The 26822-nt window shown below is 39.0% G+C and overlaps 1 protein-coding gene across 1 annotated transcript in view; it reads left to right on the top strand.

Moving 5' to 3' along the window:
* The first annotated feature begins 4252 nt into the window (after positions 1 to 4252).
* The window catches only part of BTAF1 (B-TFIID TATA-box binding protein associated factor 1), a 42829-nt gene continuing 20259 nt past the window's right edge, over positions 4253 to 26822 (top strand). Inside the window, exons 1-11 of the mRNA XM_005520638.3 lie at positions 4253 to 4377; positions 13399 to 13522; positions 14575 to 14689; positions 17058 to 17204; positions 19010 to 19173; positions 19464 to 19600; positions 20243 to 20354; positions 21621 to 21689; positions 24058 to 24147; positions 26158 to 26253; positions 26502 to 26678. Coding sequence (XP_005520695.1) covers positions 4364 to 4377; positions 13399 to 13522; positions 14575 to 14689; positions 17058 to 17204; positions 19010 to 19173; positions 19464 to 19600; positions 20243 to 20354; positions 21621 to 21689; positions 24058 to 24147; positions 26158 to 26253; positions 26502 to 26678 — 1245 coding nt within the window. The 5' untranslated portion in view covers positions 4253 to 4363. The remainder of the gene's footprint in view (positions 4378 to 13398; positions 13523 to 14574; positions 14690 to 17057; positions 17205 to 19009; positions 19174 to 19463; positions 19601 to 20242; positions 20355 to 21620; positions 21690 to 24057; positions 24148 to 26157; positions 26254 to 26501; positions 26679 to 26822) is intronic.

The following is a 26822-nucleotide window of genomic DNA, read 5'->3' as shown; positions in this document are numbered from 1 at the left end:
GTCACATAAAGAGCCTCTCATTCAGGAAAATTGCCTCAAATTGACAATGTAAAATATGATCAGAAGTAATGAAATCTAATGGGATAATTACACAGCTCTGGTGACGTTGGGAACCCTTTTTTCACTACCTAGTGAAAATATTTTGCAAAATATTGCAATCCTGTTTTATATTGAGAAATTGAAGCCCATCACATGTTTCAGAAATGTTGCGGCTGCACGTTGTGGGTGGCAATGCTTTGCCCTGATTTGTCTCAGAATTCAGCTCTTCCTTTTTACCTCTGAGGTGTTTTTAAACTATAAGAGCTATCAGTCAGCATCCAGCCTCCAGCCACCAGCACTTACTGTGAAGAACTTAAAAGGAAGGCCATGAACAAGTTGACTTTTTATTAAGAGGCTTCCGAGAAGGTTATGCAGCTACTAAAAAAACCTCCTTGGAGTAAAAATAGGACAATTAAAAGCCATGAGAGTTGGCATAGAAACTAGTGAAGCTTAGATGATAAAAAATAAATACACCTGTAAATAAAAATCCAGCAGAATAGCAAGAGACAATATTAGTTAGCAAGAAACAAGAAATCACTCAAGAAAAAAAAATCTTTCAGCAATCAGAACTCTGATTTTAACAATACTAGTAAAGAAGGGCCTGACCTACAGAGAGAAAATGTCAAATAAAAACAAGGAAGATTAAATAATACTTGAAGAAGAAACAGTTAAATATATAAAAACAAATTAGAATTTTAAAGTTTAAATGTTAGGCATAGTCTACAAGATATCTAGTTAGTTTGCAGACCTCAGAACAGAAAGTGTTATTAAGAAATACATTTTGCAAAGAACCTGCAGGGTCTACCTGCATAAGTTCATACTGCATAAATGTATCTCAGAGAAATTTTTCCCCAGATTATTAAAATAATGATAGTGATTAAGATACCAGCAGAGAAGCTGTCCAAGCAAACTACTAAGCAGGGTTAAGATTCTAAGACTAGCTTGTCTTCAGATAAGATTTCCAAGGGAATTTGGAAATCAAATAACACAGACACTAAAATATGTGCAAGCTATTATGAAAATAATCTTTTCTTATCACACTAGAAGGCAGTAAATGTTATACTTACCACTACAGAGAGGCTGGTGTGATCCTGAGCAATACAAATCTACAAACCTTCAGGACACAAAAAACTAACTGGAAGTTAGTCTTCTAAAAGTCCAGAACATGTAAAAGATTATGTTATGTCAGGTCTAATCAGGAGGGATTCCACCTGAAAAACGGTGCCTCTGTCATCTGCTCTTTGCACAGCTGGAGCACTTGGAGGCTGCACCACTTTTTGCCTGGGCTCTGGCAGCCAACAGGGCACGTACCCGAGCTGCTGTCGCTGGGAATCTGCAGCCCAAGCAATAAGAGTTCGCAGGTAACACAGCTGGCAGGAGAAAGAAAGCAAAATAAAACCAGTTGAGATGAATGCAGGAAGTACTGATTAAAACATACAAAGGAGTGAAATTACTGAGTTTTATTTAATTTAGGAGCAGGCTGGAGAGTGTATACTAGCACAAAACAGATTTTCAGGGGTGATTCTTTTAACAGAAAAAGAAGGAAGAAAATGTATGGGTACTCCTTGAAAAATAGGTCCAAAAAAATATGCAAACAAAATTGGTGTGACTTACAGAGCCACTGAACAGTTGCATGTACAAAGAAGAATTAATTTTCAGAGGGTGTAGAGAAAGGATTGAGCAGAAGATACAAGTGAATAGTTAAGTAATTATGTGCTTTACATAAATGTGACATCAAAATACAAATATATGTGGTGTGATACTTGAATGAATTGTGTTTGAGTCCAGAATGCCTGCTATAACGTATCATTCTTTCCGTCTTTTGCAGATTGTTTTGCTGGAAGTGCAGTTTATCATAATTTCAGCAAGTACTCAATGTGTATGACCCATCACCAGTATTTTCCCTGCATTTATTTTTATCAGGTAGGAGCTGTTCAAAAGAAATTTTATTGCATGTTTGATGTGCCTGATGCCTTGACTGCTATTAAAACTGTTTTTAAGAAACCTAAGAGGAAATAGGGTGTTAGAATTGGAAATATCACCTGAGGATCATTTCAGTAATGCCCACAGCAGGACAGGATGGCTGCTGATTCCTGGCTAAACAAACATGGAAATAATATCAGGGATGTTTGCTATACATCCATGTCAACAGCATCAAACATACAAGAAAAACATCTCCACCCTCAGTCTATTCCTTGCTGCTCCCTACCCCAATTCCCTGCTTCCCTTCCCATACACACCTAGGTGAAACACATGGGACAGGAGTGGGCGTGCCTGGGATCATGGTCAGGGACCCAGGCAGGTGCACCTGGAACACAAGGGAATGGGATGGCAGAAAGGAAGGTGTGGGGTGTTTTTGAAGTACTCTGGTAAGAGGCTCTTGGCCTCCAGCTAAACCCACTGTACTTTTAGTGTGCATTCAGCTACAGAAGGTATATTAAGCTATTTAAAGATAGTTACTGCATCAGAGCCATGCCAGGCAAAAGGCATTACCTGGGTTGTTGAGTGTAGCACTTTGACAAAACCCACTGAAAAACAGGTCTGTGGGTTGCTCTGGCCACACTGTGCTCAGAGGCCTCAGGTTGACTCACACTGCCAGTGTTTGGGGCCACTTTTATGCTAGTTTCCAGTTCCTACAGTGCTCCCACCAAAGGACAGAAGAGACAGGCAGGAAAGTGGCACTGCAGGCATACTTTATGAAAGGCTGACATATAGGCTGGACCTGCATGGATAAGGTCCATAAGGATAATGCATTGAAGCATTATATCCCAGTGACTTTATAGAACTGTCAAAACACACTGATAATGCAGACAACATTAGAATGTTTGTTTGGAATATGTGCTCATGGGGACGAAATTAGTGAGCCCATACACAAAGAGTTAACTCTCCAGGGAAAGGGAGACCAACCAGAAAGGCTGGAGCAGCAGAAATCCCTCTAGAAGGGTTGAGTATGAAACACCCACACCACAATGGGCTTCAGAGAAAAACTTTACAGCGTTATGCAAATTCATGGGCTTATCCACGTTTATGCCATCACAAGAAAGAAAAATCTATTATTTTGTTTCCAACTTATCACATGAAAGGTTACATAAGTTAGCTAACTTTATGTACCAGTCTGGGACCATTAATTTAAATGATTAGTCGAAGGCAAACTTCTTAACTTGAATCTGATAGCGAGTACTTGGGAGCCTGGTGTGCCTACCCGGAAAAAGGGGCACTGCCGGGCTGGATTCCGGGGATCTTTCAGCATCGCCCGGGGCCTGCCGGGCTGGGAGGACAGGCCGCTGTCCCAGCCCGGGCGACAGCAGAGCGGGAAACAACGCGGCCCCTCACGGAGGCGCCGCGACCGCGCCGGACCAAGCCGCCCCACCTCTGCCTGGCGTGGCTCGCGATAGTTACAACACCTAGCGTGTCCCCACCCCTGTGTGCCATAACCCCTCTGCGGTACCACCCCGGTGTGTTACAACCGCCCCTCATTGCGGGGCTCCAGAGCTGCGCCCGCCGCAAGGACGGCCGGACCTCCCGACCGGGCCCGGCGACAGCGCGAGGCATGCCGGGAGTTGTAGTCTCACGGGAAGGGGCTTCGCGCCGCAGCACCAGGCATGGCCGATGGGCGGCGGACCTCGGCAAGAGGCGGGGGGGTGAGGCGTTTGTTCGGCGAACACCGACCGTCCTCTCCCGCCGCGTTGGTGAGGCAGAAGGGCCACCACCCAATGGACATGGAAGGAAAAGCATTTACTCCGCGTTCTCGTGTCCCTCTTCTCCCCTCGGGGTGTAGGATTGGGACGCTCTTCTTTGAGTTCGCCTCCCCTATCGCCCTGCAGATAGAACGCCCCGGCCGAGGCCAGCGCCCCGCCCCTCCCCCAGCCGGCCCGGCGGGCTCCATGGCCGATCCTGCTCAGTGCGGGCGCTGCGCGCTCCCGCCCTCCTTGCTCTTAGAAGCGCTCCCGCCATTGGCTGCGGCTGGGCGCTCTTGCCAATCAGGAAGCGGCTCTCATGGAGGAAGGGAATAAATACAAGATGGCTGCTCATATAAAACCAGGCATTAGGCTTCGCCCCGGTGATGGGGGAATCGAGGCTTTAACCCGCGCTCCGAGGGTCTTTCGCCACTCCCGCCCACGCCGCCGTCGCCCCGCCTGGGGGAGCGACACTCCGACCGCCGCCGGCCTCTGCCGCGCTCAGCCGCTGCCCGCGGATTGCCGGCGGGGCCGAGGCCGGGTGCGGCGCCCCAGGCCCGAGCAAGGCCCAGCGCCCTCCGCCCGGGCAGCACCCCGGCCCCCCCGTCCCGCCGCGCGGCGTCAGCCAGGCCCGGTTCCGGGCGGCCATGGCCGTCTCCAGGTCGGTGGGAGCTGGGAAGAATGGGGGGAGGAGAGCCGGCAGCGGCGGCCAGGCGCCCCCGGCCCTCCGTGTGGCCTGGGTGCACGGGGGCGGGGGGGGGGGGGGGTGCTCGCTTTCCATCTCCTTTTGCTTCGGGAGTCTGCGGAGACCTCGCCGCGGTCGCCCCACTGGGGTCTGGGGGTGGCTGCGTGCTCTGGCGCTTGGGTTTGCTTCCTGGCCTGGGGTGACTCCCGTGCCCCCTCCCTTCCTCGGGCCCAGGGGCTTTGCCTAGGGCGTCTCGGGCTTCCTCCTGAATTCGACACCTTCGTTTTGTTGGCCAGTTTTTCCTAGGATGGTTAAAGTGCTAGGGTACAGGAAATTATGATATCGAGTCCCAAAAACTGGCGAGAAACCGTTTTTGCGTTTCAGAGCCCTTGGTTGTAAAGTAACCAAAATAAAACAGGCTTTCGTGGAGAAAAGTGATCAGTGTATTCTGGCTCTGCCTCAAAATGTTGGGCAGTATCTGCTTGCACACATGTGCTCTGGGGTGTGCCAGCGTTTAAAGCATTCACAGATACAGAGGTGTGTCTTAATACAGCTGTTTTATAAAAAATGCTGACCACAAATTCCTGTTTGTTTTTTTTTTGTGCGCGTGTGTGAAATGGGCAGTTTAAGCTTCCTAACAGGATAATTGAAAGGAAACCATAAATCCAAATTAAGCTTGTGATAGATTAGCTCCAAGTCACATGTTGGTAGTATCTCTACTTCCAAAGTGCTATCCCAAAAGTAGATTCTGTTTCAGTAGCTGTGTGTGAGTAAGATTACAATTCTATCTAGCAAAGTAAAGGTGTGCACATTTATAATGGAAATCCATTCTTCATCAAAATTCATGGAAGCAATGCACCTTTTAAGACTTCTAGTAGCAGGTGTTTTATTTTAAGCTTTGTAGTTTCTACAAAGTATCCCTTTGTTTTATTCTGCTCTTATTTTTTCTATCAACTTGTTATATGTTTGTTGTGGCTTTTTCTCATCCCCGAAATCTGTCCGGAAGAACATGGAAGTAGTAAGGATTGCTGTAACAAGATTGCCGTGTACATTAAAATAAGTCATCATGTAAAGTAGAGGAGTCGTCTAATTACATTAGGTCTGGTCAGTCTGCTTAACCAACTTTGCTAATGTACATGTGATATGGGGGCTAACTGGAATATCAAGATAGAGCTTTTCAGCTGTATGCTGAGGCTGTGTCGGCTCTAAAGGCTGGTTTCCATTTCAGTTAGCAGTGTTGCTTTAGTAGAAAGCAGCAGTATAAAGATTTAGTTAACACCTTTTGGGAATTGAAAGGAAAACTAGATGTGGCTCATCCTAAGATTCGACGTGAAGCATTGAAAGTTGGTGCGTTAATGATACTGTTATATATTACTTCAGACTGTGGTTTTAGTATCCAAATGTTACACAACTGAACACAAGATACAGAACTTCAGTAAAGGTGCTCTAATACTGGTGAGTTGGTACCGAGTTGTTTCAGTTTCACATGTAACTTAGGTAAAAGAATACACATTTTGTATTCTGTAACATCTTGACTATTTCTGGTGAACACCGATGTTTCTGTAACTGTAAGAAGTGATAATGTGTAAATTTGGCTTTTTGCTTTTTTTTAATAGAGCAAAACCTGTCTGTGTGCCTTTGAAGTTAGACAGCAGCTCCTGATAAATGGAGTTTCCTTTCTGCTGCAGGACCATAGGAACACTGATACAGTGTCAGTGCTGCTTTTGTAAACAAAGATAACTTTCTTCACCTTTTACTTCAGAACACTGAACTTCAAAGATCCTTTCCTTTCAGACATATTACAGATAATACATGTGTATATAACCACATAACTATTTTTTGTAAAGGTTTAGTTGGTCCAGCTACTGTTCCAGTTCCACTTTTCCTCTAGGTAATTACAATTACTTTTTTTTATGGACTACCATAATATTTAATTGTTGAATGCCTCTTACCTATATGAGTTTGGAGAGTGAGGAAGAAGCTGACTCAGTCTTTCCCCAAAGCCCACAGTCCTTGTGGAGTGCATACCAAGCATTAATATTAACAATAATTTCATTAGGGGTAGTTCTATATTGGAACAATTCTTTTAAAAATAACTTTTTTTGGAAGTGAGGGTTGGAATAGTTTTACATTTTCAAAACAATAAGTTATCAGGTGGTTGTTTTCCTAGGAAAGTTTAGTTTCTGCTCTTTGCCCATTGGAAAACCTTTCTCAAAACCTTAATCTGTTCAGCGAGATCCAAACAAACATAGGGAATGCTTTGAAATACCTCCAAATTAGATTAAAAATTTGCAGCTTTGCTATTAGTAAGGTCATCTTAAAAGTAATTGTAACTAGTTGTAACCTATTGACAAAAAAAGACTGATATTTAATTCCGCATTTTGTGTTACATGGATTGAAGACATGTCTCCTTCTAGAAAACATTTCTGTGTTGATGCTCTAGAAAACAGACATAAAGAAAAACAGTAGATGCTTCATACCAAAAGATGTTGCAGAATATTTGCACTGTATATGTTCATCTCTTTGGTAATTTTATGCTGAGGAGACTAATGAATGCCATCCTCCAGAACTAGGGATGGTGGGTGGGAAGGTTGATATTCCTTCTGTGAATGTGCAGACTAATTTGGTAGGCCTTAGCTTCTGTCACCAGTCTTAGAAGTATAGATGAAGTAGTATAATGTTTGCATAGCTAATTAAAATCCCAGTGTTTTTGATAGTGGAACTGAGAAGGAAAAAAGGAAGTTGAAAAGTTTTGCTTCAGCTTCGTTCCTACAAAGTGCATGATCCAAGTGAAAAATTGCAGTGGCTCACTAGTGATCTTTTGAGATACTTCAGAAGGAAAAGTAGTACTTCCAAGAGGATGACAACTCATAGATTACTCAGGATGGTAGAGTTTCAGTAGGTAATAAAATGATGATAGCCCTTTAGTATCTAATAAAACTTTTTCCAGTTTCTTTAATGTGTTCAAAGGCACCTTGTGTTATTCGAACACCAAGGTGTTAATGCCTTTTTCCTGTTTTTGAGTGCCTTGGCAGTATGAAGGAGAACCAGTGTGCTTTTAAAATGTAACAAAATTAGGAAGCTGGTAAGGTGCAATAAGAGTAAACAATTTGATTTTAGTTGGTATATCCTTTAAGTTCTCTCTGAAATACCTTGAAGACAAACTCTTCAGGGTGTGTTGAAGGAAATTCCATACAGAAATAAAGAGAGCATAATTTGCTGCTCTTGCAACCCATACTTGATTTGATCTGTGTAAGATACATACTGTTTTCTAGAGTTTTCAGAGGTTTTGTTTACTTGAATTTCTATATGATTGATAATATGTAGGTTAGGAACCCAGTTTTTATTTTAAAATAAATAATTTCAAAAGGCTGTGAGACTAAAGCTCCTGTGAACTAAGCAGACCTCATGTATTGCTCTCAGCTTTTGAATTGTAGGGCTGTGACTTCCCAAGAACAAGTGGCTGTATTGGCTGATGTCATTACTTTAGTAACATTTCAAATTGACTACTGAATCACAAATCACTGATGTGCACTACATACCTTTCAGATTTTTTTTTTTAATGTTATCACAGGCTTTCTCTATAAAGAATTCAGCTTTTAGCTTCTGTGGAAGCTATTACTTCATGGCTGCTCTTGCATAAAAAGTAGGAGTTAACCTGTAGAAGTGTGTTCACTACTACTTAAATGCCTATGCCCAAAGCATTAGAGTAGATGTTCTATAGCCAATGTTATGAACAATTTTGGGAGTTCAGACTCAAAAGGGGGGAAGAATAATGTAACTCTTCTCTTGTTGGTGGAGATTAACTTCAAGATCAGAACAGTGGACTGCCTTCTATGCTGCTCTTTGTGGGAGGGCTGATACAGTCATGGGAAGGGGGGAAGCAGAGCTAGCATGTGTGCTGCTGCACAAATGGGATAGAGCTCTCAGTTTCTCAGACACTTTTCTAATGGACTGAAGAGAAAATTGAAAGCCAGGATTGCATGCTGATAAGAATGCTAACCTGCTCCAGCAGGTGGAATTTGAATAGTCACCAAGGTGCTCACTTCGTAACTTACAAATACACATCTTGTTTTAGTCTGTCCTGATGGCTGCTTCAACTTGCAGTTCTTTCTCACAGGTTTTATAATGTACTTGTCACATTTTGGGGTGCATTGTTAGTTGCAGATACATATATAATAGTTTACAAGTAAAACTTGTACAGCATAAAGTTGTAGATTATACATGAAATATACAATCCATATGGAATTAATTATACTAATTCTAGCATTTGGTTGGCTTCCATATGCAGTGTATAATACTGTGACCTGGTGTAGTCATGGAGCTGTTGTTTCATTCTAGACGTTCCTTCAGCTGCTGTGTAAGAAACAAGATTTCTTCCTTGTACACAGTCCCACCTTCATAACTGTTTATACACCTTGGAGAAGTAAAATCACAATCCATTCTTTGTGAATCATCACACTTCTGGGTTTTGTTCTGAATTCTGTTGAGTGTTTTTTTTTTTTTTTTTTCCTCTTACTGGCTGATTGTGTATTTGAAAGTTGCTTATTCGATTACTTAACCATTCATATGGGCGAGTGTTTAGAGCTGACCAAGCTGGGATTTGACCAAACGATGATGCGACAGCAGAGGACTGTCAGCTGAACAAGAAAAGCTCAGACTCTATTAGAACTTAGGTTGAATTTCACCCTTGTCAAATCTAAAGTTTAATTTAGGGATGTTTTCAATGTGTCTGGGCTATTTCTGTATTAAGAGATGGTGCCTGGGAGGAAGTTTTCTGGATGTCGAAAATATCAACTTCTAAGAGATTCCCTTGCCTTCTGATGGGTGCTAGCTAGTAGCTTTTCGAAGAGCTCTAGGCAGAGCTTGACATTACTCTTCCAGGGACTGTGCCACTAAGGATTTTTTGTACATTCACACAATTTTAAGGGGTTGGAGGAGATGCTAAGGTAGTTACAAGGTATTCGTACCAGGTGGCCTTTACTATTAGAGATTCCTCTCAGGACAGTTTAATATGATGGGGCACAGAGAGGTAAAGTCCAAACAGATCCTTCCGGGGGCAGCAGTGATCAGTTCACTGTCCCTTTTAAGATTCTACTAATTGAAAGGGACAAGTTGGAAGTTTCATCATCTGAAGTCCTGTGGGGTCCCAGTCCAGTTGGAACACTTAATTGGGATCTTTATACAATGCAGCTGCATGTGCGTTCTTTTGCAAACATTTTGAAGGGACTGTTGCTTATACCTGTATCTTGACATTAGTTATTGAGCTACTAGCTTTCTAATGCCTCTGGAGCTGAAGGGCTTTCAAATCCAGTCATCCTGTTTCCACAGGAGTTCCCTTTAAATAGTATGGCAACTGTCCCTTCAAATGGAGATCAGCCCTTTGTTTGGGGGCAGCAGCAAAGAACTGCAGATTAGCATGAAGAACAGGTAATTTATTGCAGCATTTGTCTCCTGTGCCTGGGTGAGGATCATGTCTAACTTGGTTTAATGCTGACTGTGCGAAACTGGTGACCAGAAAATGGAATCACTGTGGTACCTGGAGAGTGCCACCACTTAGTTGTGGTGGCTTTTCTGTAGGTGAGGCATCTCAAGCGCTACTGGATGCCTGTTCTTAAGCACCTTCACTTGCATCAGAAGCATTTCCGATGGACGTTATGTCAGTGTAAAATGTGTTTCTTAGAAGAAAAAATTGAGTGGGGTGCTGATCATAAGAACTTTGTTGCTCTCAGTTGTGTCTTTGTGATGTACTTCAACAGGGACTAGAAAAATCTTGGATTTCTAAAGTGAGAGGAAGTAATTATTTACCTCTTTGAGGAAGGTTGTGCTTTGTGCTGAGCTCATATGGCATTAGTTCATATCAAAGTCATGTATGGTTGTTCTGTTGATGAGATGTAGTTGACGTGGGATTGGAAGATGATAGAAGAATCTAAACCATTATTTGAGGAAGTGAAGAACTTTGCATTTTTAAGTTCTGATTGCAGCACTTAAGTGCATAAGAAGTAGTTTTAGAGATATATTTAATTTTTAGGATGCATTGGTGTTTAAATATTCATAATAATTTACAATTATTTTTCGTAATAATTTATAAATCTTTTTGTTTGTAATCTTTTTCTTCCCTGAAGTATTCCTTGTGTTTCTGTTGTTTGCTTGTGTCTTCTATAGGCTTAGAACAATTCTTTTTACAGAGTTGAAGTATTTAATAAAATAATTAAAAATTTTATCTGCATTGTAGAGCATCTCCCTCTACATTGCTTCACACTTCTGGGAATTATGTGAGGCATGTGGTGCCCTGCCTTACAGCGCTGTCTAGCATGAGAAGCAGAGACCCACATGCCACTAGAAAATTTAGTTCTCTTTGGCTTGAATACTTGTTTAGAGGCTGCTAGTTTGTTCTGAAAATGAAAACCTCGTCAGAACTTAGGGAACTTCTTTTTAAACTGGAGATATTGAAAACTAATTTGTTTGGAATTTTTAGTTGGTTTTTTTTTTCCTTTTTCATTCTTAATGAAACTCAGACTGAAAGCTTTAATTTAAAAAACAAACCAACTAGCACTGGTGATCATAGACAACATTTTCAGTGCTACCCTTCCAACTCATGCAGAATTCAGGCTCTGCCATACACTGCTGCAGCAGCACCAACACTTAATTTAAAAACCGTAAGAGCTTCAAAGTGTTGACAGTTTGGGAATTTTACATCCTTCTGCGGGAGGAAAAGAGAATGATTAGTGTGACCAGGACTGCTGTTAGTCAGATGTCGTTGGCTGTGTTTGCTAATCCTGTTTCCATGTATTTTGCTGGAGTTGAAAGCTGAAACCTTCCTGTAGTGATGTCAGACAAGTGAAAGATATTTTTTTTGTTTGGTTGGTATTCATTTGTGTGTTAGGTAAGCAGATTACAATTTAAAATAACAAATTCCAAACCAAGCACACTAGGTTAAAAAAAACCTAAACAAAACAAACTGTATTTCGGAGGTAACGCAGCTTCAGAAAGTTGTGGGTTTTAGGAGTGAAGATGTAGTGTTGTAACTAAGTCTGGAATTCAAGTTGAGCTTTTGAGGGTAGGCTAACTTAGTGGTTTCTTCCTTTTTTGACACATGAAGAGTTCTAGCTGAGGAAGTGGTCAAAGTTGTACATTGTGCTTGACTTTGAGATGAAAAAAGATAATTTGATAGTTAAAGGAGCGTGTGGCAAACTTAAGTATGGAACATTGAATTTTCACAGAGCTGAAAAATGAGAGGTGAGAACAAGCAAGTTGGAGCAAACAGTGGTTCTTCTGAAAGCCACTGTGTTTTGTATTGAATAATAGTGACTGCTGCAAATCAGGTTGGGTTATTACTGTCAAAAGTACTGAAGAAAAAATACTGGCAACTAATGAGGTACCTGGTATGTTTCTCATGACTACTCCACTGTCAAGGATTCAGAAGTGCTGGATCTGTAAAGTTTTTTCTCCTTGACTGTCTAATCACTCAAAACTGTTGGACTAGATACATCTGGGGTTTAATTTTTGTGGCTTTAAAACAACTTACTAACTAGTAAATCATAACAATAAACAAAATTAAAACTCTAGTTTTATCTACAGTAATTGAAATACTCACACCTATTTTAGTAGGAGGAAGAGAATTATTTTTAGGGTGGCAAATCACAGAATTGTCTAAAAAATAGAAATTATTTTAAATATTTTGAGCTAGAATTTTTTTAATCTAATACTACCAGTTATGAGTGTATTTGGGTTTTGGTATTGCCTTGGCCCTACACTGCAGTTCCTATCGTGTTTTGACATGTTGTAAGATATATTTGGGATTAAGTGCAGTTTAAGCATGCCAAAGAAAATATAAAATCCAGTGATGTTAGAAAGAGGTTTTGGCAATTTTTTTCTTTTCTCTTTAAATTACTGGCATCAATGTCAAAGGCAATTTATGTGAAATGTGACTAGTAGCAACAGACTTACCAGGATAAGGCGTTTGTCCTTTCCTGTGTGTGTTCAAACCAAGGATGTGTATTTATGAAGACAGGTTGTTCAGGATATCTTTATCCTGCCAGGCTGGTGAGCTTCACTGCTGTGTAAGGTCTGGTTTTGTATTGTTGCAGTTCTTGGAGAAGTATTTTATAATAAGGCTGGAAGAAACAATTTTGATTGCACTGTGTGAACAGGTTCTAGGTTCATATACAGTAATAACCTCATAATGCCCAATAACTAATGCATGAACTTGGCACTCATAAGAGAGCTCTGATCAACTCACAGTGGAGGGAATAATGAACACTTGTCATTTCATTCATAGATTTGAGTAGCTAGATAGTTAGGTGAATGTATACGTAAAGACAGACTTAATTTCTCATTCAGTAACTAAACAAGAATGAAATGAATTGTTCTACAAATAGATGATTGGAATCTTTCACTAAATACAGAGTTACTGTAGAAACAGATCTGCTGGTTAAATCCCTGTGTTTTGTGGGAAGGGCAGAAGCATCAGATGATTTCCAAGCTGTAAATACAACAAGAGGTTTGGGTTTATGTATTCAAGGTAATTTAGGGGAAGAGATGTGAAAAGTAAAAATTTGTCATACTGGGGAAGCAGAGTTTGGTGTTATAGATAACAAACTGTGTTGTCAATAGAAGTGATAATGCACAGTAGAAGCAGCTGAGGCCTCTGCTTTTTCTATCAAATATAATTTGATGATCACTTACAACAGATTTATGTTTCAAGATTGAAAATGTTCTATCACAGGACAAAGACAGGAATGATTGATTTTTTTTTCTTGTAACTGTAGATTTTTTAAAATAGCATTTCTTACTCTGTTACCAAATTAAATGTGCTTTTAGAACAGCTATGCTTAGTATTAGAAATATAGTACATTATTCCCCCTGCCAACTGACAGTCTTCAGTCAGACATCTCTTTGAGCTATATAAACTGAAAAATGTGGGGGAATATTAATAGAAACAGGCAACTGAACTATGAATAGCATAACTTTTTGATTTTTGTCAATCACGTTTAGGCTTGATCGTCTCTTTATATTACTGGACACCGGTACAACACCAGTAACAAGAAAAGCAGCTGCACAGCAACTTGGGGAAGTAGTGAAACTGCATCCTCATGAACTGAATAATCTCTTATCTAAAGTAAGCATGTTTTTTTCCCTAGTACTTTAATACTGAGAATAAAACTAGTTTAAAAGTGTGCTTCTTTGGGAAGAAGAAAATGCATTGTGGTCTTGTGTTTTTCAAAAGTAAGAGAATAAAGAAAATTAGGGGCTGTTTCTGTTAAAGGTGCTGTTCTGTCGGCTTCTGAAATAATTACATAAATGAGGTTTCACTTAGCATTCAATATTGATATACAGCATCTGCTGTGTAGTTTAGACCTTCTATAAAGAGAAGCTCTACTGCCTTTTAAAGATTTCTGCTCTTGCTTTAAAGATTTTTGCTTGTGTGATAAAGCATTAAAAATGTCGGAGGCTGCGTATCTTTAAAAGGGCTGGAAGTTGGGAAGAGTTTTCCATTGGTTTGAGACTTCAATCTGACCAAGTCCAGTAAAACCACCAAAAATAGTCCATATCTGACAGGTGGAGATGGCTCAGTGACCTCAGTTCTGTTCTTATTGAACAGGTGCTCTCACCACAATTGATGCTATCAAGAGTGGCCAAGGAGTCACGAACATGAAACTGCTTTCAGAGAAAGAAATAGAAATAGTTTTTCCAGATGTGTGACATAGTGATAAACACTAAGCATATATTGCTTCAAGTGACCCATGTTGTATCGCTTCTTGGGTTAAATGACTTGAGGGTTTTAAAGTCTGTTAATCAATTTTGAATGCTTCCTTGTAGAAAAAAAGCCAGCAACAAACCAACCAACCAACAAAAAAACTAAAAATGCATCTCAAGCCTTGTTCAGTACCTGGAGGAAATCAAGCTTCAGTTTAACTGATTAGACTAAATACATCTTATAAAGACTTAAGGTCTGGCTCTGGCAAGTGTTCTGCTAAGCAATGAGCATTATAGAGAAGGCTGCTGGCATTTCTTGGTTTGTTTTAGTGTCCTTTTTTTTTTGTTTTGAATGTTGTCTTAATCCATAGCATTAAAGTAATTGTGTTTTAATAGAGCATAACAGCTGGTGGATTTTTTTGGAAGTACATTTCAAGCAAATACTTATATTTATGTATTAATCTCTCCTTAAAGGTGTTAGTGTATTTAAGAAGTACGAATTGGGATACTCGTATTGCGGCTGGCCAGGCTGTTGAAGCAATAGTGAAAAATGTACCCGAGTGGAATCCAACTCCAAGATCAAAACAAGGTGCTCCTTAAACTGATTGTCTTTAACACATTGTTTATCTGATGCAAACTGTGATATGAGACGTCTCAAGACATCTGTGTCATTTGGTTTTTTATGAGCATAGACTTTTATTTGCATGTAAGTTGTGTGGAGCAGGGTGCTAATAATGCCAAGGTCATGGGTTCAGTCCCTGTATGGGCCACCCACTTATGAGCTGCACTTGATGATCCTTCTGGCTCCCTTCCAACTCAGACTATTCTGTGATTCTGTGAAGTAGGACTGTAAGTTAACGTCTTTTTGGCTTTAGATCTTCCTCCTCAGTTGTACCTGATCTTTTTCTTTCAGAATTCCTGTGCTTGTCCTTTGAACTCTCATAAAGCTTTTATAAAGAAAAGGCATAACTAATAGTAAAACGTTTAATCAATCAACTTCGTCATGATGGTTTACATAAACTCTTTCCTTCACTGTTCCCTTAGCCCAATTGCCTTTCTGAGGGAGGTGAAATGGCAGGTTGCTTAAGTCTGTTCTGTTTCTTTTCATCTGAAATCCTCTTGTTAGGGATGTTAGTTTCCTTAATTGTTGAGTGACAGACTAAGTGGTTTTGTCCAAACCCATTGGTACTGTCTGTGTTCACAACTTTGTGGCACAGGTTCCAGAAATTTACTGACTTGTTTAAAAACTGGCACACACACTCCCTAAAACAGCAACAATGAAACTCACATCTGTTTGAGATGATCTTTTATTTGTTTCACTTGGTGCCTCCCAGTTCTGTTGGCTTTGAATTTGACAAGCAACTTCTGCATTTTCCTTGTCCATTGTCTTTATTTTTGTAAGCCATCGTATTTTCTCTCCTCCAACAGCTTCTCTTCTTATTCAAGAATTGCAATCTCTTCAGTCTTTCCTCACAAGACAGCTGCTTTGTCTTTTAAATAACTGTCTTTCTCTGTGCTTTTTCTTACTTGTGTCCTCCTTGAGATGCATAGAACTCCACACAGCCTACCTACATCTCTAGAATACTGAAATTTACACTTAGTGACAGAATGATGTGCTCAGAGTCCTGTCATCAGTGTCCTTCCTGGTGAGACCCAGTATTTTCTTGTCTGCTCTGGCTTTCACTGCTCAATAAAGAGATGAATGCACAAAACTGTCAGAAGTGTCTCCAAGATATTTATTGCATGCAGTGTAATGTAGGCATGGTTTAGGTTATTCATTTTACACCGTATGTACTTATTTGCCCATTAGTCTGTTCGGGGAGTCCTCCTTGGATTCCTTAGTGCCATTGTGAATTTGGGCTACCCAAAAGAATTTAGTGTTACCTGTGTGCTTGGAGAAGAGTGCATTAGTGAATGTCTTTTTCCATTGATTAAAGAATTGGTACCAACACTGAGCCCCAGAAAATTCCAGAATTAACTTCTACCTTTCAGTTTGTAAAAGGATGTTGTCCCCAGCTCTGTGCTAACCTGATTCTTTTGATTTATTCTTTCATATGAATCCTTGCCAAAAGCTTTTAAATCCATGTATTAAGTTCACTGGATCCACTTGTTGCAGCTCTTTTAAGGACATTGTTAATCAGGTTATTGAAAGGTGTTTTTTTTCCAGAGCAGTTATGTTTCCCAGTAAATCATATTTCTCCATATACCTAATAATTTAGTTATAGAATCATAGAATAGTTTGGATTGGAAAGAACCTTAAAGATCACCTAGTTTCAACACCTTCTACCAAAGGCAGGGACTCTGCTATTGTATACTCTATCTTCCCAAGGACAGAAGTTCATTTCACTTGTCTAGTTCAAGGATTAATTCTAACATGTACATGGAAATTGAGTAACCTGTTAGAGTACAACACCCTTTTAAATTAATTATCCAGTTCTTGCACATCTGCCTATCAGATTGTTAATGAAATTAAAAAGATAATTGTGTGTTTGAGAAAAAGGTACTGTTTGAGAAGAGCGCACAGCTAGGCATCAGCAGCCCTTTTCCACACCTGTTCAGACCACTCTCCAGCTTCCCTACTTTGGATGCTTGGCTGGTGGGGATACACATCAGTGTTGGTGTGCTACTTGTGATACTATTTGTGAGCCATATGCAGTTCAAAACTGTAAGCTGTCCCTATGTGTACAGAGAAGACCTGGTGCTAGGTCAGTGTCCAAGATTTTAAAAAGCTAAATTTATCAAGGGAAAAACTTTTTTTTTTTTCTATTCAGGTACATTTAGTGACCTATTTCAGTCTGTCTTTGTGAAAATGGAGCCTTTATACTTTGTGAATAAAAATGCTGTGTGTCTGATGATTCTTTGGAGGGGAGATACTATTTCTTGCTTTTCCTTCTTCCAGAATTTTGAACAAAAATTTCATCACATTGTCCTTAATATTATTTTTATTTCCTACCTAGAACCAGGCTCAGAAAGTCCTAATGAAGATTCACCTTCAACAGATCGGTTGCGTTTTGACAGATTTGATATATGTCGGTTGTTAAAACATGGTGCGTCTCTTCTTGGATCTGCTGGTGCAGAATTTGAAGTCCAAGATGATAAATCAGGTATCTATATTTTACTTGCAGACGAGGAAACTTACTGATTTGAAAAAGTTTGTTATGGCAGCATTATGAACCTAGCCATCTGTGGATTCTCAGAATGTTATATAAGGACATAAAATACTTCCCAGCATAAGTGGTTTGTGTTTTCTTCCTCAATTAACAGTTTTTTAGGGGGAATGTATTATTTGTCTGGATTTTTGCCATAAGAGTATTACTATGTGTACAGTGGGGAAGAAGGGGTGGAAACCTGAAAAAGCACCAGAGATTTCTGTAGACTTTTTTAAAAGGTGCAGGCACTATCACTGCTTCTTAACCCAAACAGTGTTCCTACATACGGAAGTAGGATGCGGCTTATTTAAAAGCTTGAAGGTTTCAAGTATAGAAAGATTGCATGAAAAATACTGTGATAAGACTGCCAAAATTGGGAGATCAAATACCAGTGCCTGTGTGATGTTTCTTTGTTTCAAGTGACTTGTCTATTATTTTTCTGTTATTTTTTTTAGCTGAGAGTTGGTTTGTCAGTGTAGTGGCACTGAATTATTTTCATTTAAGTTATTTTTTTGCTATTAGTGTACTTCCCTGCTCTTAATTCCAGACCATCTACCAGTTTCTCCACCAAATTAAGTGATGTTGTTGATAAGAATCTGACCGTGCAGCCCTGATTCCTTCGTTCCCTATGTGTAATGGTTTCTGTGCAGGGTACACAGATCAGTAGCTCAGTGAGGAGCAGAACCTGTGGCTGCTGAAACTGGAGCAGTGTCCTGTCTCTTCAGCCTGGTTGCTAATTTATTGCTTACCATCTTTTAAACTAGATTAATAAAGTGGTGTAGAAGTTTTACCTTGTCTAGTGAAACCCAGCACTTCAGTTCATAGAAACCTGATACTTACTGCAGTGTCACGTGATTTCACATAAAAAACTTCAGGAATTAAAATAAGTAAGAAATACAATATAAAGAATAAGAAAATGAAACAAAAAATCTTCAGCTGTTGCTTTTTTTACCCCATGGGAAAATGTACAGTCTGCTTTCTCTTCCGTGTTTTATAGCAGCTTCCCTTTTCAAGTAAGTAGACAACGTGAATGGACGTAATGTAACTTAAATAATCTTTAGAATTATCAGTCTTTGACAATTATTCTTAAGATGATGGTAGAAAGGAAAAATATTTTATAAAGAATGGAAGTTGCCTGTATTTGCTTGTCAGTTAAATGCATTTTAAAAAAATTACTGGTATAGATAATATTAGCTTCTAGTTATTGCTCAACCTGGTGTACACCCCAAAATCATGCCAGATGACCCCAAAATTGGTAATTACTTAAAAGTTTGTGTTGATAATGAAAAAGAAGCCTACCACAATACCAACAAACCAAAACAACAACAAACCAACTCCTCCTGACTGTTTTCTGTACTGTGCATGTAAAGAGTGAAGTCTGACAGCCCTACCAGCAACAAATTTGGGGTTATTTGGAGGATTTATTCTACTTGGATGCTAAAATCTTATATGTTTTTTATGTAAATAGAAGTGCTCCCAAAGTCTAGGTGTTCTATAGTTAGTGTTGAAACTTCACACATTCTTGAGGTGGCATCTGTTAATTTCCAAAATGAATCTTGCTGGATCACAGTTGAAATGCTTGTGTAGGTACAGTAGCAGAAAAGGTCTTATTGGGTATCAGTGCAATTTGTTTTAGAAGATTGTATTAGCCAAGTTCAATTTAATCCTGTAAATTTTGGCTTTGTTACGTACATTGAGCAAGTCCTCAGTAAAATATCTGGTTGGAAATCTGACACATCTTTTTAAAATCCCTTTTTAAGGTGAAATTGATCCTAAAGAGAGGATAGCACGACAGAGGAAACTGCTGCAAAAGAAACTTGGCTTAGATATGGGTGCTGCAATTGGAATGAATACTGAGGATCTGTTCAATGATGAAGATTTGGACTATTCTCCTTCTTCAGTTTTACTAGTAAACAAACAACCTGTAGGTAAAACCTTGGGCTGTTTTACTGCAAGGAATAATACAGTGGGTTTGCTTTATTTGAGCTTCTGTGGTTATAGTATTAATATTTTCAATAAGATGATTGGCATCTAATGTACTATGCTTTGGCCTCCTGAATTCGTGCATCGTGTAGTTGCATCAAATATTATTTGATGTCAAATTGCTGCAATGTTTGAAATGGAGGGTTGGGGAAGTTGAGAGCGTTGTGCGTTTGAGAATTTTTCAGGACTTCCGTCGTAAGAAGAATTGACAATGAATGACTTTTCTTTCAGACTCTTCAGGCTGCTGAGTTAATTGACTCAGAATTTCGAGCTGGTATGAGCAGTAGACAAAAGAATAAAGCCAAAAGAATGGCTAAGCTATTTGCAAAGCAAAGATCCAGAGATGCAGTGGAAGCTAATGAGAAGAGGTATAATAGTGAACTGGTTTCCTTTTATTTCAGTTAAGCTGGGATTGTGATTTGATTTATCTGTTGAGAAACTTCCTACAGTCTTTGCATCTTAAATCTCTTATGTACTAATTGTGCTGATGGTGGAAAGTTTCCGTGCAGTGCTTGTTCCCAGGAGACCTTTGTTGAGGACCCAGCTTCAGAGGCATCTTGAATAATGGGATGCTAGCTGAAATGTGTGGTTTTTCCCTGTTATTTAGTATGGCTTGAGAATAATGCATGAAAATGGGGGATTTTAAGAAGATGAACAACTAAAAATTTAGGATACAGTTTTCTGCTGTGTTCTGTGTTCTTCACTGTAGTTTATAGTGACATATTTTATCTACTGTGTTCATAAACAAAATTCTTGATCTTATTTAGGAATTGCTGGGTTTCTTGGAAAAATGTGAGATGGATTGTGAATTTGGGACAGCATTCTGCTGTCTCCTCACTGCATTTTTTGTTTTTACATGTAAACTTACCTATCTTGCATGTTTCACAGTGTTAAACCTCTGTTTTGTATTCTTGCCATACTTTATTAGATCTGGAGACTTCAGTTGTAGATGTAATTACTTTCCTTAAAGCATACTTCAAGTTCATAAACATATACTTGCTCCTTCTCAGCAATGATAGCACTGATGGGGAACCAGAAGAAAAGAGAAGAAAAGTTGCAAATGTTGTCATCAACCAGCCTGCCACAGACTCAAAAACATTGGTAGAAAATGCTCAGGAAGAGGTATGATGTATTGTCCTGCTATTAGCAGGAACGATCATTCAGTTTTTTAGCAGAGTAATTTGAAACAAAATTCCTTCATGTGCCCAAATTCTTTAGTCATTTTAGCATTCAGGGAAATGGCATGAGGAATGTCATGACCAGCTTACTTTTATGCATAATGAAGCAAGTGAGCTTCTAACTGTGTTACAGCATTGAGGAAGAAAACACATTTAATCCTTTGGTTGCAGTTTGTGACCCAAATTAGCACAAGTAGGTGGATACAGGTGTCAGACCTGGGTATTAAACTGGAAAACTGTGCTAAACACTTACATGGTAGGATTACAGTGAGCCACAAATAATTTGATCTAAATGCTTATTTAATCTTTATTTAATCTTTGCTGTACTTTAATTAGGCTTAATTTAGAATTAAGTTCTATCTTTAATAGTTGAAGATTAAAACAATTACCTTAGACTTGGAAAAAAGTGCATTTGTTTCAATAAAATTAAAAGCTAAAAATCAAGAAATGGTAAACCAGAATATAAATAGTGCATAGAAGTTCATTTAGGAAGATTCTATCTAGATAAGTTTATATCCTACAAAAATAGTTTTCCAGACATAGTTCAGTGATTAAATTTTTATTTGCATGAAAATGATTGGAAAACTAATTGAAATATTAATGATAACTACTGGCTAAATAGCTGCTGGTTGCTTGCTGTTTTTCAGTTGCTCTGTGTATGTGATGATATGAACTTACTAATGGTAGTAAAAATTCCTTTCCACAGCCATGTCAGTTTCCTTGTGGGAAATTTTAGGATAGTGGATATGCTTTGGTTTTCAAAAAGTGGATTATGTTTGGAAAAGGGTGCTGTTTATTGCTGGATCTGTTGATCCATTTTGTTGATCTAGTGTGTTTTCAAACTGAAACTTGTCTATTATGTTGTTTAAAGGTAAAGTTCATAAATTTAAAGGATCACTGGGTAGAATAAGAAATTCAGCATGGTTTTTAAAGAAAAGGTGAATTCCAGGACATCAACATTAATTGTCATAGAGAAGAGGTTACACTGTTAACAGAAACTTCATAAATTTCTTAAGGGATCTAGTGCTAATCAATGAAGTTTCTGAGCTGGGGAAGAGGATTGTTTTTTTGGTTCTGTCCAGTAATGAAGGAAAGTACTGAAGCTTTTGGAGTTTTTTGTATGCCATTTAAGAATGAAAAGACAGCAGTATAAGTAGTGTTCATGACTCCTTTCCTTTTTAATCTCATACTTAATTTTTTATGGATTTAGGCAAATGAATGGCCTCTGGAAAGCTTTTGTGAAGAGGTGTGCAATGATCTCTTTAACCCTTCTTGGGAGGTAAGATGTGCACTATTTAAGGTGGAACTATAAGTTTTTTAAAAAGGGCTTAAACAGAAGTGCAAACATTGTATATGTAGAACTTAAGAGAATTTTACCAGATATCAAAACTTAAATCATTTGTGCATACAGATTACATAGCCAAGACAAATTTGCTTTTAGCAAACTTAAATGTTACTTAAGACTCATTTAAAGGGGAATGAAAAACAGATGTGTAATGTATACTTGCAGAAAGTGGGAAAGATAAGAAAAGAAAAACAGTCATGTAAGTGAGAGTTATGGGAAATTCAAGCAAAATAACATCACATCAATCTATGGTCAAAAAAGATTGAGCAATTAAAACAAACATGGATTCTTCAAGACTTTGAGGACTATTATGTGAATCTGTTGCTAGCAACAGTGGCTAAGCTACTAGAAAAGGAAAGGGAATCAATCCTTTAGTAACTACAAAAGCTATGTGTTTAGTTGCTTAGACCACTTATTTTCAAGATTCAAAATGGTTCTGCTCACCTTTTTATTCAGTCCGTACAAAATTTTTCACAAACTTTGGTAGAAATTTCAGGTAAAAATATGAAGTAGCTGATAAAGACCTAACTTCCTTGTGCAGAAGGTAGAAACAACTGTTGTCAACTAACTTCATTTTCTTAAGTTTATCTTTTGAAGGGTTAAATATTAACAGCAACTCTAACATCCTTATGTGTGTCTGTAGCACAGTCTTGGTGATGTCAGTATGAGCAGAGCCAACTTGCTCTCAAGCTTGGGAACAGAGATATATCATATGCAGCCAGCACAATTATTTTTGTCCCAGAAAAAGAACGATTATATTTGTGTAGCACATCACCGCATCTGAGCTAAAAAGCCTCACCTTATTTTAATTCAGGCTGTTTGCAGTTGAAGGCCAGGTCCACTTTTCTTCTGGTATGTAGACATTCTCACAGCTTTCTTAATACGTTTGATTTAAGGCAGATACATCTTAATAAGGGAAGTAGATCAATACAGAATCATTATTACAGTATGTTCTGTGTGAAAAACAGGTTAACCTGCCTCAAAATGGGTGTTTTAAGTGGCTCTCTGGCAGCATCTTGCAATGCCTAGAGGTCACTTGGGTGACTAGTGAGTGCTTGTCATGCTTACATCAACTGAAGTCAGGGAGGATGAATCCTACTACTGGTATTTCCTTTATACATTTGTGTCTTGCTGGTTTGTGTTTGCAGAAGCTGAGACATTAACTAGCAAAATCTCCTTCTTTTGACTTGTAAAACCTACCTAGCTCATGAGCCATCTTGGGCCAAATAAATTGTTAGTGTATGAACAATTAGGAATTTAAGGCTAGGCTCTCTGGCTGCTTTTTATTGGCTTGCTTATAGCTTTAAAGCAGCCACTGAGCTGTACATAGGGGGGACACGTATGTTTGCATTTCATAAAAGATACTCTGATGAAGGGAGGAGCTACCAAGTACTCAGTTCTAGTTGTTACTGCCGTGAAATGAACTGCAAGTTTTCTGCTAGCAACAAGCATGTTATATGAACTGTTCTTAAAAAAGAGTTACTTCACTTCTAACTTATGTAAAGGCCTCTCAATAAGAAACTGGTTCAAAACTCTGCTTTTGCAACTGTGTGTATCTGTTGAGTGAGCTTTCCTTAAGAAGCTGATTACTAGTCCAGTTAGATACCAAAAGTATCAGAAACGCCTTTCTACTGGTCTTTCGTTATTTCCAGAACGCTTCCTATTGTGTTCAACTGTTCATGTTTGGTGAGAACATGCAAGTGCCTATAATTTGCTTTCCCATATCACTTGTTCACTTATTTCTAAAATCCAGTCAAGCAAGGCAGATTTGTAAGTTATGATGAACAGTAATTCCCAGAAATTTGTTTGGCAGACTCCAGAATAATCAGTGAGGATCCAAACCCTGTTTAAGAAATACAGACAGTTATAGAAAAATACTAAACATGAATTGCTTGAAACTATAATATTGATTTGCTTTAACTTATGAACTTAATAAAAACAGTAATTTTGTCAAACTTCTCTTTGAAAACTAGTACCATATAGCATAGTGAGGTAAAAGTAAATGTATGTTGGCTGCATTGCTGCAAATATCGTAATGTGTTAGAAAATAGAAGCAGTTCCTAGTTGCTTCTGTTTATAAGCTGGAAAATACTTGGGGAAAAAGGAGGTTGATTTTTTGGACAGGTGAATATTTTAATATGTGATTTGATCTAATAATTCCCACAAGTCTAAGTAGTGCTAATTCTGCAGCTCTTGAAACATCTCTGTTAAGAAAACAGTAGTATTATTTCAATTTTCCAACACTGGTTTTGTTTCCTGTTCCCTAGTATTTTAAAACTGGCTTTTTATTTCACTTTCTTAGGTTCGACATGGTGCAGGTACTGGACTGAGAGAGATACTTAAAGCTCATGGTAAAAGTGGTGGTAAAATGGGAGATAGCTCTTTAGAGGAGGTAAGTTTCCAGTTATGTAGGCTTCATATTTTTTTACTTAAATGAAGTTTAGAAAAGAGAGTTCTTAAAATACTTTGCAACAGGTGTGTGATGTGGGGGATTATAAAGACTTTTCTGCTCAGAATCATCTGGATGACATCACTGTATGCAACTGGCAAGACATTGTTTTTAAAAGGCCTATGCAGAACCCAGTACTACTGTATAATTAGCCATTAATATGTTGGTTGTGTATAAAGTTATTAAACACTAGCTTCCATATTAGAGTATACTGTTTTCAAGTCCTGGGAAGGCTGTGCTGAAACACAATTGACAAGTTGATTATGTAACTCCTGTAGTGTCTCAGACCATCTAACTCTACTTGCTTAATCAACCTGCTCTCTTTATTATGAGAAAAGGAATTAAAATAGTTTTTTTAAAAGGATAACAATTTTTAATAAATATCCTGACAGTAATAGCTTGTTTACTAATAGTGAATTTTATTCAGATTCCTACTAACTCCCCTGCTGTAGAAGGAGTTGGAAGAGCTTGTGGCTTAATCACTGTACTTCTGTATACTTCGTAAATAAGGAAAGCAAAACCTTTCTGTCCTTGCTTCCCTGCAGAGTAATATTTGTTCCATGGAGATGGCTGGTTAATAGTGCAGTCTGCAATGATAAAATACTTTAAACCATTTAACTATTTGTGGAAAGTGTGTGTACTCCAGCTAGCTTCAAAGCCTGCTGTGTATGCCCTATGCTGGGTATAATTCTTTGGCATGTACGGGAATGTGAAATCCAGAATATGCTTTAAGTTTTGTTCATTAAAAAGGTAGTTCTCAAGGGAAGTGGTGACCTAGTAGGCACATAGTGGTGATGAGAGGGATGATACCTAAGCAGTTGTTTTTATGGGGCTTCTGCTGTGAGATAGAAGATTAGAGTTGCTGCTCTCTAGCAGAGGCCAGAGCTTCAAGATGAGCTTTGATAAATCTGGAGGAGATGGAACTGAAAATAAAGTTCTTTTCACTGAGTCTCCCACAGGGAGGTACTGCTTTAGAGTTTGTTTACTTGTAAATATGCTTCCGGCATATTAATTAACTTTCCTAGGATGTGTTGCTGTTTGTCAGTATAGATTATCTGAATGACTTTGTGTGCTTTGTAGGAATAAATTGTCCACCTTACAAGATGCTGTCAAGCTATTGTGTTTTAGCTCCAGCAGGCAATGGAGCATCACACAGCTTCTTTCTCACTCTCCGCTCTGGTGGTATGGGGAGGCTTAGGGGACCATCAGGAAAGAAGTAAAATTCAGGAATTGAGAAAACAACAGTTTCATAATGGAAACAAAGTAAAATATTGTAATAATAGTACTAGTCATAGTAACAGTAATAATAGTAATGAAGAGGAGATGAAGAATTAAAACCCAAGAAAACCAAGTGCTGCACAATATAATTGCTTACCACCCTCTGATCAATCAATGCCCAGCCTGGCCCAAAACACCAGTCAGCCCCTTCTGGATACCTCCCCCAGTTTATATACTGGGCATGACATTCTGTGGTGTGGAATGTCCCTTTGTCACCTATCCCAGCAATGCTTCCTCTCTGCTTTTTGTGTACCTCCTTGGTGGCAGAGCATGAGACATTCAGAAGTCTTTGACTTAGGATCAGCATGATGTAGCAGCAACCAAAACATCTGTGTGGGATTACCATTATTCTTACATTGACTCCAGAACACAGCACTATACCAGCTACTGAGGAAAAACCTAACTCTGTCCCAGCTGAAAGCAGGACACTAGCCTTTTGATAAAGGTACTGTGTTTTTAGAGGAGAAAACAACCAGGTTATGATGTTTGTAATAATCCAAGTGAGTTGAATTAGTGCTGACTACTTGGCCTGGACTGTCTCTTAGCAAGAGAGCTATATTGAATCAATGTGAACACTTGTTGTCTTGTCTTTTACAGATTTTAGCTAAAGTAAGCATATCAGAAATGCCTTATGAATAAATGTACTTAAGGTGTTCAACTTATCTCTTCTTACAGATGATTCAGCAGCATCAGGAGTGGCTAGAAGACTTGGTTATTAGACTTCTTTGTGTGTTTGCACTAGACAGATTTGGAGACTTTGTTTCAGATGAAGTAAGTTTAAGCTATCTTGGCAGGAACAGGAAGATCAGCAGGCTTCTGCAGGAGATAACGCTGCAGCAGCCTGGCTGTGCTTTGTGTAGTGCTGCTGCATGTCCCTGTTATAACTGCTCACAGATGCTTATTAAAAAATAACTGATGCATAAACTTCACCTTTGTTTGTATAACAGCTTGGTAATCTGACTCTTTTTAAGTGAAAATTTCATACAGAGGTATCTGTTTTATTGTTTACTTTTTCCTAGGTAGTGGCACCAGTACGTGAGACTTGTGCTCAGACTTTGGGAGTAGTATTGAAACACATGAATGAAACTGGTGTTCATAAAACTGTGGATGTTCTCCTGAAGCTGCTTACACAGGAACAGTGGGAAGTGAGACATGGTGGTCTCCTAGGAATAAAGTATGCTTTGGCAGTACGTCAGGTAATGACCCTTATGACAAATTGTAGAGAACTTTGGATCAAAAGTCTCTGCTCAGAGTTGAGGATGTGGCTGAGCAGTAGATAGGTGTGATAGAGCAAGCTTGCTTGCACTGCAGTCCTGTGGGTTGAGATGTGTCACTGCACT

The sequence above is a fragment of the Pseudopodoces humilis genome, chromosome 9, assembly GCF_049639895.1.
Source record: "Pseudopodoces humilis isolate 2021_Gansu_Grassland_sample_001 chromosome 9, ASM4963989v1, whole genome shotgun sequence".
Lineage (NCBI taxonomy): Eukaryota > Metazoa > Chordata > Aves > Passeriformes > Paridae > Pseudopodoces > Pseudopodoces humilis.
Note: the sequence above shows the minus strand (reverse complement) of the source record. Positions and strands in the feature narration are given on the sequence as shown.